The 18,174-nt window shown below is 36.2% G+C and overlaps 1 protein-coding gene and 1 non-coding gene across 4 annotated transcripts in view; both read right to left on the bottom strand.

Moving 5' to 3' along the window:
* The window catches only part of TRPC1 (transient receptor potential cation channel subfamily C member 1), an 85,952-nt gene that overhangs the window by 2,006 nt on the left and 65,772 nt on the right, over window positions 1–18,174 (bottom strand). For all 3 annotated transcript variants that reach the window (XM_030816706.1, XM_030816707.1, XM_030816708.1), the window contains 5 exons: window positions 16,936–17,075; window positions 15,130–15,273; window positions 5,467–5,642; window positions 3,313–3,514; window positions 2,869–3,063 (listed from right to left, as the gene is read on the bottom strand). In XM_030816706.1, coding sequence (XP_030672566.1) covers window positions 2,869–3,063; window positions 3,313–3,514; window positions 5,467–5,642; window positions 15,130–15,273; window positions 16,936–17,075 — 857 coding nt within the window. The remainder of the gene's footprint in view (window positions 1–2,868; window positions 3,064–3,312; window positions 3,515–5,466; window positions 5,643–15,129; window positions 15,274–16,935; window positions 17,076–18,174) is intronic.
* Window positions 6,542–6,603, bottom strand: LOC115836479. Its single transcript, XR_004031557.1, has one exon. It is a non-coding gene; the product is annotated as a U7 small nuclear RNA (small nuclear RNA).

Raw genomic sequence — 18,174 nt, forward strand, 5'->3', positions numbered from 1 at the left:
TCAACACTTGTTTAAAACAAATATAGCCTGCATATTTGTTTAATGAATTTAATTTTATGTTTATCTTGATTGAAAAAAATTAGTCTTAGGAATCCTTAGTTTATAGCAGGGATTGGCAAACTACAACCCACAAGCCAAATATGGTCATATCCTGACTTTACAGCCTGTGAGCTAAGAATAGATTTTACAGATGAACATTTATCATCAATTGATAGTAACACTAATTTTAAACTCTAGTTAAGTGAAATTTTATCCCCTCCCAAAAGGAATTCCATTTTTTTCACTAGTAGACCTGTTTTTAAAAAATTATTACTGTTATTGTTATATTTTGACTTTTATCAATAAAAGTTTTGTGAAAATTTGTTTTCTCTCTTATTGTATCACTGCTTACATTATCTCTGATTTTGTCTCAGCTTGAAAAGTGTAAAGTATTTACCATCTGGACCTTTACAGAAAAAATGTCCCAACCTCTGGTTTATAGTAACATATATTGAATTATTGATGTATCGAATAACTTTCAAGAAGAACCAGAAAAATATGAGCTGATTCTAGTAGTCATTCTTTAGCTACAGTGACAGAATAGGTATTTCGAATATTTCCCATGTTTTAAAACTATGAGATGAAATTTTATATATTGGAGGGATCTGAAAAGTAAAAAAAAAATCTCGGTACTATCTTTCATTCTTAATAATTATGTGTGTGTGTGTGTATATATATATATATATATATATATATATATATATACAAACAAATATATATATATATATTTGTTTGTTTGTTTGTTTTGAGGTGGAGTCTCGCTCTGTCACCCAGGCTGGAGTGCAGTAGCGTGATCCTGGCTCACTGCAACCTCCACCTCCTGGGTTCAAGCGACTCTCCTGCCTCAGCCTCCTGAGTAGCTGGGACTACAGGCACACGCCACCACACCCGGCTAATTTTTTTATTTTATTATTATTATACTTTTAAGTAAGTTTTAGGGTACATGTGCACAATGTGCAGGTTTGTTACATATGTATACATGTGCCATGTTGGTGTGCTGCACCCATTAACTCATCATTTAGCATTAGGTATATCTCCTAATGCTATCCCTCCCCCCTCCCCCCACCCCACAACAGTCCCTGGAGTGTGATGTTCCCCTTCCTGTGTCCATGTGTTCTCATTGTTCAGTTCCCACCTATGAGTGAGAACATGCGGTGTTTGGTTTTTTGTCCTTGCAATAGTTTACTGAGAATGATGATTTCCAGTTTCATCCATGTCCCTACAAAGGACATGAACTCGTCATTTTTTATGGCTGCATAGTATTCCATGGTGTATATGTGCCACATTTTCTTAATCCAGTCTATCGTTGTTGGACATTTGGGTTGGTTCCAAGTCTTTGCTATTGTGAATAGTGCCGCAATAAACATACATGTGCATGTGTCTTTATAGCAGCATGATTTATAGTCCTTTGGGTATATACCCAGTAATGGGATGGCTGGGTCAAATGGTATTTCTAGTTCTAGATCCCTGAGGAATTGCCACACTGACTTCCACAATGGTTGAACTAGTTTACAGTCCCACCAACAGTGTAAGAGTGTTCCGATTTCTCCACATCCTTTCCAGCACCTGTTGTTTCCTGACTTTTTAATGATGGCCATTCTAACTGGTGTGAGATGGTATCTCATTGTGGTTTTGATTTGCATTTCTCTGATGGTCAGTGATGATGAGCATTTTTTCATGTGTTTTTTGGCTGCATAAATGTTTTCTTTTGAGAAGTGTCTGTTCATATCCTTCACCCACTTTTTGATGGGGTTGTTTGTTTTTTTCTTGTAAATTTGTTTGAGTTCATTGTAGATTCTGGATATTAGCCCTTTGTCAGATGAGTAGGTTGCGAAAATTTTCTCCTATTTTGTAGGTTGCCTGTTCACTGTATCGTGAAAATGGCCATACTGCCCAAGGTAATTTATAGATTCAATGCCATCCCCATCAAGCTACCAATGACTTTCTTCACAGAATTGGAAAAATCTACTTTAAAGTTCATATGGAACCAAAAAAGAGCCCACATCACCAAGTCAATCCTAAGCCAAAAGAACAAAGCTGGAGGCATCACACTACCTGACTTCAAACTATACTGCAAGGCTACAGTAACCAAAACAGCATGGTACTGGTACCAAAACAGAGATATAGATCAATGGAACAGAACAGAGCCCTCAGAAGTAATGCTGCATATCTGCAACCATCTGATATTTGACAAACCTGACAAAAACAAGCAATGGGGAAAGAATTCCCTATTTAATAAATGGTGCTGGGAAAACTGGCTAGCCATATGTAGAAAGCTGAAACTGGTTCCCTTCCTTACATGTTATACAAAAGTTAATTCAAGATGGATTAAAGACTTACGTGTTAGACCTAAAACCATAAAAACCCTAGAAGAAAACCTAGGCAATACCATTCAGGACATAGGCATGGGCAAGGACTTCATGTCTAAAACACCAAAAGCAATGGCAACAAAAGCCAAAATTGACAAATAGGATCTAATTAAACTAAAGAGCTTCTGCAAAGCAAAAGAAACACACCCGGCTAATTTTTGTGTTTTCAGTAGAGACGGGGTTTCACCAGGCTGGTCTCAAACTCCTGACCTCAAGTGATGTGCTTGCCTCAGCCTCCCAAAGTGCTGGGATTACAAGCGTGAGCCCTCTCACTCTCAATAGTATTTATTGAATCCTTGCTTTATGTTGGATGCGATGTCGTACATTAGGGAATATAGCAGTGAAAAAAAGTCAGACAGTCACAGCCCTTAGGGAACTTGCATACTTATGCTTTCAGAAATATCTGAGATTAGGAATTGTTAAAACTTTTATGTTGCCATTCAAGCTTCTAATTTCTTACCTTTAAACTGTTTTGCCGTTTGACCTTGCCTTTTGATGTATGAGAGCAAATCCACTTACTGAGGCTACTAATCATATAGCAGATAGTCTTTGGTGAGGGAATGATGTTGAAAGGTGGAGGTAATGTACATTTGTCATCAAAGTAGCTAAGCCATAACTTCGCTCGAGCAAACTTCCATTCTTTGTCTTCATGATTCTATATAAATGGCAAATTAAAAAGCAAACTAGAATATTAATACACACACAAATATGGGGGATGTTTCCACACCTTGCAGAAAAAATTTTGTTCAACATTTGCAATTATTATACGTTACTTACATTTTAAAAATCTATATTTAATTTAAAAATACTATTTTTCAATTCTTATAATCTTTGGCTATCTTATTTATTGTATGCATTTAGTATGGTGTGAGGAGAGTATAAAGTTTTTAAAAGATGAACTTACTGCTATCAACTGAAAGCTTTTATGAAGCATTGCCACCAGCAGTTTGGTAAGCACAATCACAACCACGACATTGTATGTACCAACAATGACAGCTCCCACAAAGGACTGCAGTTCTTCTCCATAGCTAAATCTTGTGACAAAGATTGCCACATGCGCTAAGGAGAAAATATACCAGAACAAAGCAAAGCAGGTGCCAATGAACCTGTAAAGACAATTGCATTTCTGTTTAAAAGGCAATTAAAGAAATTAGCAAAAATGAATCATTTGTTTATATCAAAATTATTTAAATAAAACACTGATAGTCCATGAACAATTCTTTATTTAAAAATGATGTTGACTTCTATCCACAGATAGATATGCCTTACTTTAAACAAAGAGACCCTAAGGAAGATAAATTATTCGTAACTGTTTAACCCCTTGCTGCCTTTCTGTTCTCAACAAGGCAGCCTATATGATTTGTTAACATCTAATTAGATTTTGTCACACCTCTGCTCAAAACCTTCAAATGACTCTCAATCTCAATAACTCAAAATCCTTGCAAGGGCAGAAACGTCCTACATGATCCCCATTACCTTTCTGACTTCATTTCTGTCTGTTCTCAACAGGGCAACCTATATGATTTGTTAATATCTAATTAGATTTTGTCACACCTCTGCTCAAAACCTTCAAATAACTCTCAATCTCAATAACTCAAAATCCTTACAAGGGCAAAAGAGTCCTACATGATCCCCATTACCTTTCTGACTTCATTTCCTACAACTCCCTTTCCGATTCAACACATTCCATCCACACTGGCTGCCTGGCTTTTTCTTGAACATATCAGTCATGCTCCTACTTCTGGACACTTGCCTTTGCCATTCTCTCTCTCTGTAAATGCTCTTCCCCCAGAAATCTTCATGGCTTGCTCCTTCACCAGCTTTAGATCCTCACATGAATGTCATCTCTTCTCGGGCACTCCCTAGCTCCTTAGTTAAAACTGAACTCTGACACACAGACACTCTTTTGCTCATGCTTTATTTGTCTTTGTAGCCCTGACCACTGTGTAACACAATGAATATTTTACTCCTCTTTTTATTGCCTGTTATCACCTCCCTAGAATGTAAGCTTCATCAGGGTAGTTTTGTTTACTAATACTTCATTTGCTCAGCACTTAGAACATTGTCTGGTATATAGTAAATGCTACACTGACACATACTCATTAATCTTATTCTTTTTTTTTTTTCTTTTTTGTTTGTTTTTTTTTGAGACGGAGTCTCGCTCCGTCGCCCAGACTGGAGTGCGGTGGCGCGATCTCGGCTCACTGCAAGGCTCCGCCTCCCGGGTTCACGCCATTCTCCTGCTTTAGCCTCCTGAGTAGCTGGGACTACAGGCGCCCGCCATCATGCCCGGCTAATTTTTTGTATTTTTAGTAGAGACGGGGTTTCACCGTGTTAGCCAGGATGGTCTCGATCTCCTGACCTCATGATCCACCCGCCTTGGCCTCCCAAAGTGCTGGGATTACAGGCGTGAGCCACGGCGCCCGGCCTCATTAATCTTATTCTTTACATAAAATGACACAAAATAACTAAAGAATAGTTGACACATAATAAGAACACGACAAATGTGTCCTTCCACACCTCTTCTCCATTGTTTTATTTAAAAATGAGGGGAGGTATTTTGTTTACCTCAGAACAGGTTATTCAAATCCTTATGATACATTAGAGAAAAAAATGTTCATGAAGTTCTAATGATTCTCAATTCTAATGACCTCTTAAAAAGTGTTGAAGCTGTGAGCGTTTTTGGCTGTAACAATGACTGAGAGTTGCTACTGACATTTAATACCTGAAGGACAGAGATGCTGAACATCTTGCAATACATGGGACTGACAAAGAACTGCTCAAAATGCTAAGAACACACAAAATGCCAAGAATTCATCTGTTAAGATAGACTGCAGTAGGGAAGACAAGGTAATAACTTGGACCCACTATTTAAGATGCTGTATGTAAAGATGACTATAGTGATTCATGAAAAATAAGTATTTATTAAAGTTTATGAACATTACTAAGGAATTTCTTAAAGAAAATGTGAAGTTCCATTTCTATAGATACTAATTCATATAGAAGATGGTAAAAAAAAAGACAAATATATTTACTAAAACATTTAAAAGACACTCACGAATGGAAGGTATCATTGCTTTGCTGTTCACAGAAGATGCCTACACAGTCCTTCTGCTCCTTTGAAGTATATCCTTTATCATACAGTTGTGTCAGTCCAATTGTGAAAGAAAACAAAACAAGAAGAAACATCCCAAGAAATTTTCCAAAATCTTGCAACATCTGTCCCATTGAAATCTGTGGAATATATTACACAGGTGTTCATTAAGATTATCAGAAAAACAAAATATTAAATATAAATGACCCAGCAACAAAAGGAAGACAAACACATAATCCATAGGCCACCCCTTCTATTGCATCTGGTTGAGACAGATCAGCATTTTAAAAACATCGAAAATCCAGCTGCCTAACAAAAAGTCATTCTAATTATACCAACACTATCAGTGTTAGATGGCACGTTCCTAGAACCTGGATCAGGGTTTCAGAGGACATTTTTGCTATGGACATAGAGGCAGAGATATGGAGATTTAAGAAAAGGCCTAATTTGCAAGGGATAAAAGGAAAATACCCTGCTCAAACTTAAAGAGAAATAAATGCTTATATTTACATGGCTTCTTAAATTTTACAAATATAAAATCATGATGAGGCAAAGTATTTCACCTGATTTTTGAAACCAATTCTAAACCAATTCCTACAATCAGCATTTCCTCCTATGAGATGCCCTAATTTCTTCTGCTGAAGTGATAGATTTTCTTTCCCTTTGGGTCCATTTTAAGAAAATATTATGTGTGCAAGCCAAATGAGGGTGTCCAGTATTAGTAGTGAGTATCTTTTGTAGTTTAGACATGTATAGTGCATATGGAAGCTTTAATCCTAATTTCATTCTTCAAAATTTAGAGATTAGGTACTTGTCATAAATTCTTGGTTTTTAAATTGGCATATAAATTTGAGGAATAATGTGATAGTACTTTTTTGACCCAGCAATTCTATCCCTAGAAATTTAACCAATAGATAGGAACTACACAAAGATGCATGTATATACAAGGATTTACATTGCAGCACTGTTAGAGGTAGCAAAAAAATTTTAGAAAATCCTCAATATTGTTTTTATTTTTTATTTTTTAATATTTTTTGGGGGGGACTTTCCCGCAAAAACCGGAAAGCCTGCTAGACAAATTCTAAAAGAGCTGTAACATTACTCAACATTGTTTTTAAAAAGAGTGAAGAACATCTACATGTGCTAGCATACAAAGATGGCTGTAAGACAGTAAGTCCAAAAAGCAGGGCATAAAACAGTATGTGTATGTAGAATGGCTCCCATTTCTATTTTGTTAAAGGATAAACAAGATACATACTTTAATATAGATATGATTTAATATGCATAGGAAATTTCTGGAAGTTTACACAAGAAATTGTTAACCATGTCTATCTATGGAAGGGCATATATCTAAGGGTATAGAGGGCAGACTTTTTTTTTTTTTTTTTTTTTTAAGACAGTCTGTCACCCAGGCTGGAATGCAGTGGCGCGATCTCAGCTTACTACAAACCTCCACCTCCCAGGTTCAAGCGATTCTCCTGCCTCAGCCTCCCAAGTAGCTGGGATTGCAGATGCCCACCACCATGCCCGGCTAATTTTTTGTATTTTTAGTAGAGATGGAGTTTCACTATGTTGTCCAGAATGGTCTCGAATTCCTGGCCTCAAGTGATCTGCCCACCTCAGCTTCCCAAAGTGTTGGGATTACAGGTGTGAGCCACTGTGCCCAGCCTCATTATTTTTAATGTACAAAAATTAGTGTTTTGAAACAACCCTTCCTCAAATTCAACAGGTCAAATTTATATAATTAATTATATCAAGCTTTAAATAAAATTCCTAATTGGCCCAAGTCTGCTAGCATAGCACATCCCCGCTTTCAGTGATACAAAATGGTAGCCACAGGCAACTGGCCAGATGCTTCCAGCCCACTAAAGTGGACCAGCTACTCAAGCAGAAGAGGTGAGTTTAGTTACCCAGACTCTGCCATAGTGGAGAGGTCCAATATGCCTGACTTGTGCTTTTGATTAGACCATGCGGTACTCTTCAAGGCCTATGCTTCCCTCACTTGGCCCCCTTACAAAATTCTGACACAAGAAGCAGGGGACACTTAGAATCAGAAAACTCAAAATATGTAAGAAGGACAAGAAATGCATTTTCCTCTTGATGACAGCTTTATTGGATCACCTTGAGAAAGAAAAGCATCCATTCAGCTTGTGATTGCTTAGAATAAAGCTATACCATCTCAGTAGAGAACTCAATCCCTTATGACAGTAAGAATACAGTAACTGCTCTTGATAACTACAGAAAAGATTACCTTGAGGAAAGTCTGGACACTGTAAGCTTACAGGTAAATCAGATTTTCCAATAGTGACCATGTATGATATCATTTTAATTTTAAAACATGTAGTCAAAGTAGCTTTAATTTAACATAAGTTTTAAATAAATGTAATCGAGTTCAATATCAAGGTAAGCAATTCTGAATGAGAACACCACAAACTTCATGACTTGCTTAAATTTTAAATTTAAAAAGAAAAATTTTTTTTTTTTTTTTTTTTTTTTTTTTTGAGACGGAGTCTCGCTGTCACCCAGGCTGGAGTGCAGTGGCACGATCTCGGCTCACTGCAAGCTCCACCCTCCCGGGTTCACGCCATTCTCCTGCCTCAGCCTCACCGAGTAGCTGGGACTACAGGCGCCCGCCACCACGCCCGGCTAATTAAAAAGAAATTTTTAATAGACAGAGTTTCACTCTGTTTCCCAGGCTGGAGTATGGTGGTACAGTCATGACTCACTGTAGCCTTAACCTCCTAGGCTTCAGCAATCCTCCCCACTCAAGCCTCATGAGAAACTAGGCACATACCACCATACCTGGCTAATTTTTATTTATTTTTTTGTAGACAAGGTCTTGCTATGTTGCCCAGGCTGGTCTTGAACTCCTGGCCTCAAGCTATCCTCCCACCTTAGCCTCCCAAAGTGCTGCAATTAGAAGTGTGTTCCACCATGTCTGGCCTGACTTGTCATGATATTGGTTCTTAATACAAGAAGAACTAAAAGTAGAACAGTGGATACCACTGAGGAGAACACTGGCTTGAAGACACTAATGAAATATTCATGTGAAAGGCAAATATTAAAAACAGTAAATTTATTTTAGACTGAGAGATTAAAAGGTTTATGTATTTGTAAAAGTAATAATGCTTTCTCAAATATTTACTTTTTAAAAAGTACTTGGCGGTTTAACTTGAGAAATATGAAAACTTGTGAAATGAAAAGAGAAAGGTAATTAAAATATTAATACTGAAATTTACATAGAGTTAATACTAGTACACACAGAGGAAAAAAATCCTTCTTGCTAATCAGAAAAAGGGAAATTAAAGCAAACTACTAAATTAGCATAACTTTAAAAAAGCACCAAATGCTATTAATGTAGTGAAACTATTTTTATACTGCTTGTATTGCAGAAAATTAACACACTATTGTAAAAAAAATAAAAATACTGAGGTTTTAGGTGGATCATATCTTTTGATCTGTTAATACTATTTTTGGAGACTTACCCTTAGAAATAACAGAGTCAAAAAGCCTCATACACAGAGTACTATGCAGAACAACAAAAACAACCTAAATCCCTGATAAGGGAAAGGTTGCTATCATTAGGCTCATTAAATTACAAAAGTTGCTAACAAAAGAAAGCAAGAATAATGACAACTTCTAGTCACTGTCTTTCCAAATCTCCCTCCAGAATAAAGCTGTAATTGTCTGTCCAAAAGTTCTATCTAAACAAGCCACCTAGGCTCAAAAACCTCCTTTGCACATGTGATACTAAAATTCCTGGCACAGAGACCTTCAGTGTCCAGCCCAGCCTGTCTTTTTCAGCCTCATCTCCCCAACTCCAATCCACGGTCCAACTATAAAGGATATGCTGTCTTCTCTAAGCACACCATGCTTTATGACTCCACGCTTCTGCGTGTTACTCTCCCTTTGTCCTTCACCAGGCAGGCTTCTCATCCCTTCAAGGCTCAGCTCAAATGCCATCTCCTCTAAGGAGCCTTCCTGACTCTCTCCAGCTACTTCCTCAGTCATGCTTCCAAAGTAACTTTGTTTGTGATTGCTAAAACAGTATTTTTGACTTCATACTAGTATTTATGTTATGTCTGTCTCCTCTAGCAGTCTTTAAGAGCAGGCACCATGTCTTAGTAAGCTCCAGAGCCTAGTGCATTAATTAAAATGTTGAATAATTCTTTACCACTTTCTTAGTTTCTTAATTAACTTAGTTAATTAACACCAACTCCTGGTTCTAACACTGTGTGAGCTGGGCCTTAGTTTCCTGATCTATACAAGGGATATAGTCAAATGCTGCATCAGACTCATCTGCATGTCATTTTCCAGCTTTAACCCAATCAATTTAATCAGTATCTCTGAGGGCAGGACTTGAGAATCTAGGTTGAACATGCTCCCCAGGTGATTCTGCAGCCCCACCAGTTTGGGAACCTCTGGACTACATGACTCCTCGGTTTCTCTAACTCTAACATACACCAAAACGCAAAACACCTGAAACAGCTCTTTACTCGTTAGAAGCAGCACCAACATGCCACTTATATTATACAGGCTACTAAATTAAATCTGATAATTATCCAGTAAAACCAAATAATTCACTAGAAATAAAATACACACGCATGTCTCAAGTACTAAGCTTTCCAAGTTTTCTTGTATTATTTTTCAGGTCTGCCATAGTTAACTATAAAAGGAATGGAAAAAATGGACCTAAACATTTATGTAAAGCCCACCATGTGTCAAGTACTGTGGTATGCATCTTACATACACTGACCCATTTAATCCTCACAATAACGGATAAAGAAACTGAGGCTCACAGACACTAAACAGTAAGTGATGGAGCAAGATTTTGAACCAACCTGTCAAAACCCAAGGGGATGTTCATTCATTTGTAATATTAGTAATTCTAATAATTAGACCAAACAGAAAAGCAAGACAGTTAGACACAAGCACTTTCAAGTACCATAAATGTTGAGGCCTAGGAATGCATGCATAGACCCTCAAGGGCTCCCCTCCTTTGGTCTGATTTGCTCATCACCACCACTCCAGAACTAATCCTTGCCAGAGACTTCTGCTTTGGGGCTCCTCCTCAGAGAAACTTAATCAGTGTATGTGGTGCCTTTAAACTGTTTACAATCACATGATATGGCAGATTTCCCTAGGAAACATTTCAACCTCTGGGAAAGAAATGCACCTCCTATCCTAAATGAAGTAGGAAGAGGAGGAACTTTAGGGAAGAAAAGGGATTAATATTTGAGAAAATTGCCAAATAATTTATTCCCCTCCAAAAAAAACAAAAACAAAAACCTTGTTTCCACTTAGTTTCTCTAGATGTGAGGCCTGAAAGCATGAGGTCAAAACCAGAAGCTGAAGTGGGAGACTTGTTGCTTTTGTAAGGACTTCTTATCATAGCACTGAAGAAAAGGTGGTGATGTTTTACAGTGCGAAGGGGAAGAAAAAAAGAGGAAGAGCAAACAGGCCCACTCGACTTTATGTCTGGGTCCTATCAAATATGACAATCATAATAAACCTTAGCTTTCTCTTTGGATAGATTTTGGATTTGACAGGCCCTTGGACAGCAGGAGTAAAACTCTTTGAAGGGTTGCTTTCTCTGAAGGCCTTGCCTCTTTCTCTTGTATCCTCCTCAATCCACTCCACCCTGCACTTTAAATGCCAGATTCAGTTAGAACCCCCTCACTACTTAGTACCAGTAACTGCCCTCAAAATACAAGCATACCTCGTTTTATTACACTTAACTTTGTGGTGCTCCACAGATACTGTGTTGTTTGTGGCAACCTTGTTTTGAGTAAGTCTACGGGTGCCATTTTTCCAACAGTATGTGCTACAGATGGGTAAGAATCAGGGACCCACGCAGCAGAGTCTTGGAGGAGGAGGAACTGATAATAATCACATCTTTTGTACTAAGGTACAAGAATAAAGACAGGAAGCATGTGGGACCTGAGAGAGGTCCCTACCCTGGGACCAGGTAAGGAAAAAAGGAAATAAGGAAATAAGGAAAAAAGGGTAGAGTGCTGTGTGGCCATGGGTTGTTCCTTCTGTCTAAATTATCCAACTGTCAGTGTAAAAGGTTGTTTAATTCATTTGAAACATGTGACTTGAATAAATTTTTTAAAAACTGTAAATTATTAAAGCCTGCCCACAGAAGTTATACAATAAGAGTTAATGAGGGAATCATATTATTCTGTAGTATTATACAACCTGGGGGGCGATTTAGTATAGTGATTAAGACCACTGGCTCTGGAGCCGAACCACCTAGGCGGAATCCCAGTTCTGCTACTTACCAACCATGTGACCTTGCGCAAGTTACTTAATGTCTCTATGCCTCAGATTCTTCCTCTGTAAAATGGAAATAAAAGAGTCTGCCTCTTAGAATGGTTGTGAGGATTAAATGAGGTAATAAATGTGAATAAAGACTTTAGAACAGTATCTGGCACATAGTAAGGGCTCAATAAATGTCTGCTGTTATTACTATTATTACCACAATGATGTACAGATTCTATCTTCATGTCTTTTTTTCTTTAAAATATAAAGCATTACTGATTTATGCCCAATCATGTTTCTTTTATCTGCTGAAGTGGATTAGCTGGCATCCTTCATAAAAGCAAAAGAAACAACAACAAAAAAGCCTATTTAGCTTTGTAGTTACCATTCCCTTTGGGTATATTTGTATTTTGTTCATTCTTCTGTTTAGATCCATATTCCCCTATGTTATTGTAGTCCTTCCACCTGAAGGACTTCTATTAACGTTCCTTGTAGTGCTGGTCTCCGTGATGTATTCTTTTAGCTTTTGTGTGTCTGGAAAAGTCTACATTTTACCTTCATTTTTGAATGATATTTTGCTAGGTAGAGAACTCCAGATTGACAGTTGTTTTTTTTGCTTTCAGTGCTTTACAAATGTCACTCCACTGCCTCCTTGCTTGCATTGTTTCTGACAAGAAATCTGTCATCTTTACCTTTCTTTCTCTGTATATGATGGCCTGCTATTCTCTGCTTGCTTTGAAGATTTTTTTCTTTATCACTGATTTTCAGCAGTGATATACTGAATATCATGTCCCTTGGTGTGATTTTCGTCATGTTTCTTGTGTTTGCAGGTTTATTGAACTTCTTGGATCTGTGGGTTTATAGTTTTCTTCAAATTTGGAAAATGTCTGCTATTATTTTTTCAAAAATTGTTTTGGTCTCTCCTTTTTTCAGGGATTCCAATTACATTAGTATTAATATTAGGCCGCCTGAAGTTGTCCCAAAGTTCACAGATACTCTTTTCATTTTTAAAAATTCTTTCTTCTCCATTTTATTTTGAATAGTTTCTATTGTTACCTATTCGAGTTTACTAATGTGTTTTTCTACAATGTCTAATCTGTCATTAATCACATCCAGTGCATGTTTCAGGTCACAGTGAAAATTTCATCTCTGAAAGTTTAATTTGTGTTTTTTTGTTTTTTACATCTTCCATGTCTCTACTAAACTTTAAACCTTTTGTACGTATGGAACACAATAATAATAACTGTTGAAGAGTCCTTATCTGATAATTCTAACATCTGTGTTGCTTTTGGATAGGTTTTGATGAACACATTTAAGTTACTTGGAAAAAATTTAATCCTTTCACATCTTGCTTTTAATATTTGTTCGTTGAAACCAGAGCAGTGTGTAGGCTAGAGGTAACTATTGAGGCAAGACCCTTCTGAGTATTCTCCCCAGTGATCAATGTGTTAAACAGGCATTCTCCTCTGTGTGAGCTCTAAGTACCGTTTCCGCTAATCCAGTCGGATGAGATGGTTCTTTCCCTGCCCCAGGTAGTGTCCTCACATGCATATGCTAATCAGTACTCTGCTGAATACTCAAGGGAGACAACTGCAGATCTCCAGAATTTTCTTTCTGTGCTGCTGTGTCCTCTCCAGTATCCTTCCTGCAAACTCTAGTCTTTTGGGTCTCACTGGCCTCTCATATCGGTCTCCTAAATCCAGAATTCTGCCAGGCTCTGACTGCACTGACCCACTCTGCACAATAGCCTAAAAATTCTCACAAAGCAGTAAGCTGGAGTGATCTTTGTTTCTTGTTTCTTAGAGATCACTGTTGTTTATTGCCTGATATCTAGTTTCTTATAAGCTGTTGTTTCATATATTTTGTTTTTTCCTTTTTGATTGCTTTAGATAGAAGGGTAAATCCAATCCTTATTACTCCATGTTGACTGGAAACAGAAGTCAGAAATTGACTCTTCATTCCTAAACAATATTATACTTCTCCTTTTTAACCCTTTATAGGAGTCCATAAAGAAATTTCCAGTATAGAAACCCAGTTCTGTCATCCATTTTCAGTTAAAAAAAAAAAAAAAATCAGTGTGCATGTAAAAACACTGTAGACTCTTGATTAAAGCATTCATAGATGATATTAGTGGAAAAATAAATCAAAAGGACAGATAGTTTAAGCCAGTGTTTCTATGGCTTACTGTGTTTTGGAAAAATACAGAGACTTGCACGTATTTCATGAAAAACAGGTATGAGGTTAAATGACTTTAGGTAATGATGATTTGAACAAGGTCAAACAAATTTCTTCCTCAGAGGCTTTAATGTGATAACATGCACTGTTAATTCCCAAGAGGTATACAGTATGCAGTGTGTCCCAAACTTACTTAATTCAGAGCATCTCACAGGACTTGGTTAAGAGAGCCACACTTCAGGAGACACTGTTGCTGGATGACAGCACAAGCCTAATCAAATCAGGTTTTTCCTATATATTTTATTTTCATATCCCTGTTTGGAGAAGGTAATTATGCCTTTTATTTAAAATATCGCCTTTAAAAATATGAGACAATCTAAATTGTTAGTAAATTTTGACTTAAGGAAAAATGAATATTGTTCAGATTTTCAGAAATAATAAGCTATAGTATTACATAGAGCTAGCAGAGTTGACCCCACCTTCTGAAAACAACCAGTTACTAAATTCTGTGGGGTAAATGCAACCAATTATGAGTCTTTCTTTGGTGCAAAGAGACTGAGAATTTAGTCTTGAACTCTCGTACATAATAATCATACTACTTTGGACAAATCAAATCTCATCTCAAAAGCTCAATTTCTTTAACCATAAAGTATGATAAAATATAAAGCTGAACTACATAGCCTCTGTAAACTTTTTAGCTCTCAGTATGCTACTTTCCAACTTATTACATTTAATATTTATTAAACAAAAGTGTAAATATTCTTTTAAATATAGCTTATTCAAAAATCATCAAATATGATTATTTTTGTTTGCACAGGTCCTCCTTTATACTTATAACCTAAAATATTTAAAACTTTAAATGTGAGATTCATTTTGATAAAAAGCAGATTTTTATGTTACTCTACTGTCTGAAGTGTAATTATATTTTAAACATATCTATGTCTATGGAGTGGGGGGAGGAGGCTAATGGACCACAGCGTAATTAACTTGGAATACCTGAAAGCAAAGGATTATCACTGAGCCAGAAGCAAAGTAGATAAACATGCTGTGTCCTTCTAATTGCTACTTATTCTCAAAAGCAAAGTTTAGCTTTAATATCATGAGAGAACAGTATTCCAGTGGACAAGTAGAAAGATGTAACAATAATGACATCTAACAAATGTTCTTTAAGAAATTTTAATTATTTACCTGTAATGGACCCAAGATAGAGCTGGTTGTATACATAAAAAAGAGACGAAGATAACTTAGAACATTTGCAAATGCAAAAAGCCCTTCTGCCACCAGTGTAGGATGGAATGCATCCCAATCCTTCCGATCAGCAAAATCATGAAACTAAGGTTAGGAAGAAAAAGCCAAAGGTAAATAAGCTCTCTCAATTTAGGAAAATAAAAGCAAATATTCTGACTGTTGAAAGAAAGCCATTTTAATTTTGTCTTCTTATAGGGGATCTCCACTTACGTTTTATAGGGTTTTTTTAAATAGAAATAATATTTTAATGAAATAAAAGATTATTATGTATGTGAGGCATTATCACTCTATATGAAGAGGTTTTTCCAGAAACTCTTAAATTTTAGAAAATTAAAAAAATTTTTAAATGATCATTAAGCTCTTTATTAATGAAATGTTGGCTAGTTTTCTTAAATTCCACAACACAAACGTTAAGTACATGTGCTTTCAATTAATTCCCTATCATATTACATTAACCTACTCCTTTGACTTGGAATTCAGAGTTTTTTCCCCCCCTTTTAAATACAAAATAAAAAAGAGGGCATTATTGTACCTAGACATAGTGGTCGAATGTCCCCATTGCCTGGGATAGTTTAAGATGCTGCACCAGTTGTCCTGGCATAATTATTAATAGTGCTCCCTTTCACTCTCAAAATGTTCTGATTTGGATAAAAAATTATATGGGTACTCCACTTATAGAACTAAAGAGATCAATCTGAAAAAGCAATGTCTCTCAATCCCTTTATCAAACCATTTATCTATATATGACCAATTTTTATTTTCTTAGTAATTTCACACTCTAGACACTGAATGTACCTAACATATTCCATACTACTGATCAATAGAATTTTTTAATAAAGTAAAATGATGTAAAATAATGAGCTTGCCTTTTCAATAATCTATAAACTAATAAAAAACAGAGAATATTATATATTTTAGTTCCTTGAATGTGACACCCCAGAAGAATTCTAAACTCAGGGTTTAAACAAAGATAGTTAACACACAATTTATTACCCTCTCTGGGCTTGGGGGAGCTTAAATTTTGATGAAAGTAAAATTGTAAGTTATCTATACGGGTAGATTTTTGTCAAATTCTAAATAAAAATATATAGTTATTAGAAAAATAATAATATTTAACATCACTTTTAAAGCTGTTAAAGATAATCATGATTTGAAATGTGTAAAATATTACATAACCAATTTCATTCATTATGAAATGGAATGGAATGGAAACTTTTTCTGGCAGATATAAAGATATCTAAAACTAATAATTTTAAGTTACTTTGTTCTCATTTTAAGTATATACAGGTTAATAAGCTAAGAACCTAGGTCAGATATAAGGAATTGGCATGTAGTAGAAAGAAAATGCCTAGACAGAGCAGGATTTAAATCCAGTCTTGGTTTCTTATTGTGTGGTTTTGGACAAGTTGTTTAATATTTTTAGGCTTCATTTTTCTTATTTGCAAAATGGGAATAAGGAAATAAGGACTTCAGTCTCAAAGAATCCCAGTGTAGATAAAAAGAGATAAAGTATACCAAATGTCAACTATGGTCCCTGTTATATAATAAATAACCATAATGTAAAGGTAAGTAACACCCTGTAAACTACTGGAAAAATAGGAAACTATGCGCACACAGATAGGCTTAAAATGAAAACACACCAGACACTGATCTGGCTCAATGTAACTCTGAGTTACATAGCTAAATATCTTAGCTATTTCCAAAATAAACTTAATTTGTGCCTTCAATGACATAGTAAATAGTCACCTTGTTGTGAGCAACCACTTTGAGGGCAAAGGTTGCCAAATAAAGAGAATTCATGACAAAACTGAGTTGATTACGAGATTCTTCTAAAAAGTCTTCCAACCCTTCATACCAGAGTCTTTTAATGTCTGACCAAATCATCCCTGAGAAAAGGAAGAAAAAAATCAGATAACACTTTCTTAATTCAATAATAAACTAAATAATACTTTAAGACTCAAAATATTAAATAAATAATCCTTGGGCCACCTATAGCCTTATTCAAAAGAAAACAAAAACAAAAACATTTTAGTGAAAAGTTCTTAAAATCTGAAAGAAAATAACCTTAACTTTCATATGACTTGAAGAAAATAACCTTAAGTTTCATCTTTGGATGTGGAACAAACGTAAGAAACCAAATAAATTGATGCCAAACACACATGGGCACAAACACACACACACGGATACATACACATGGATGCATACACAGGGATACGTACATACACGGAGACACACACGGATACACACATGGACATGCACACACACACATACACACACCCCCACGCAAGGGGCTCAGTCCCTGATCCTTTTCTTTTCTCTACCTATACTTACTACTTTAATAATCTCACCCAATCTAATGGCTTTAAATATCCATCTACATGGCAAAGGCTCTCAAGTTTATATATTTAAGTTCAAATCTTTTACTTCTACAAATTTAAGTAAACCTAGTACCAGGTTTCAGCCTGTTTTGTTCTGTGAGTGCAAATGTCAAAAAAATGCAAAACCACTGCTGCTGATTGTGCATAGTGGGCATTGCACCCTCCCTTAAATCCCATTTTACTCAGAATCAAAACCAGTCTTTACAAAGGCCTGCAAGGCTCCAAATGACCTATGCTCTCTGACCTCATCTCCTACTAATCTTTCCTTGTACTATTCTAGTCACGCTGGCCTCCTTGCTTCCTTGCTGTTCTTTGAACACATGACTCCTGCCTTTAGGGCCTTTATACTGGCTCTTCCTTCTGGCTGGACCCTCCTCACCCAGAGATCCATTTGACTAACTACCTCACTTTTTCATGTCTTTGCTCATTACTCTTCCTGACTACCCTATTTAAAATTGCAAACTCTTTGCAACTTTAAAATTGTCCCCCACTCCCAATTCTCCTAACTCTGCTTTTACCTTTCTTTTGTAGTACTTATCTGTTTTCTAACACTGAATATAATTTACTTATTAGGTCTATTATTAATTGATTATCTTTCCCCCACTTT

Source organism: Nomascus leucogenys, chromosome 8 (assembly GCF_006542625.1).
Source record: "Nomascus leucogenys isolate Asia chromosome 8, Asia_NLE_v1, whole genome shotgun sequence".
NCBI classification, from domain to species: Eukaryota; Metazoa; Chordata; class Mammalia; order Primates; family Hylobatidae; genus Nomascus; species Nomascus leucogenys.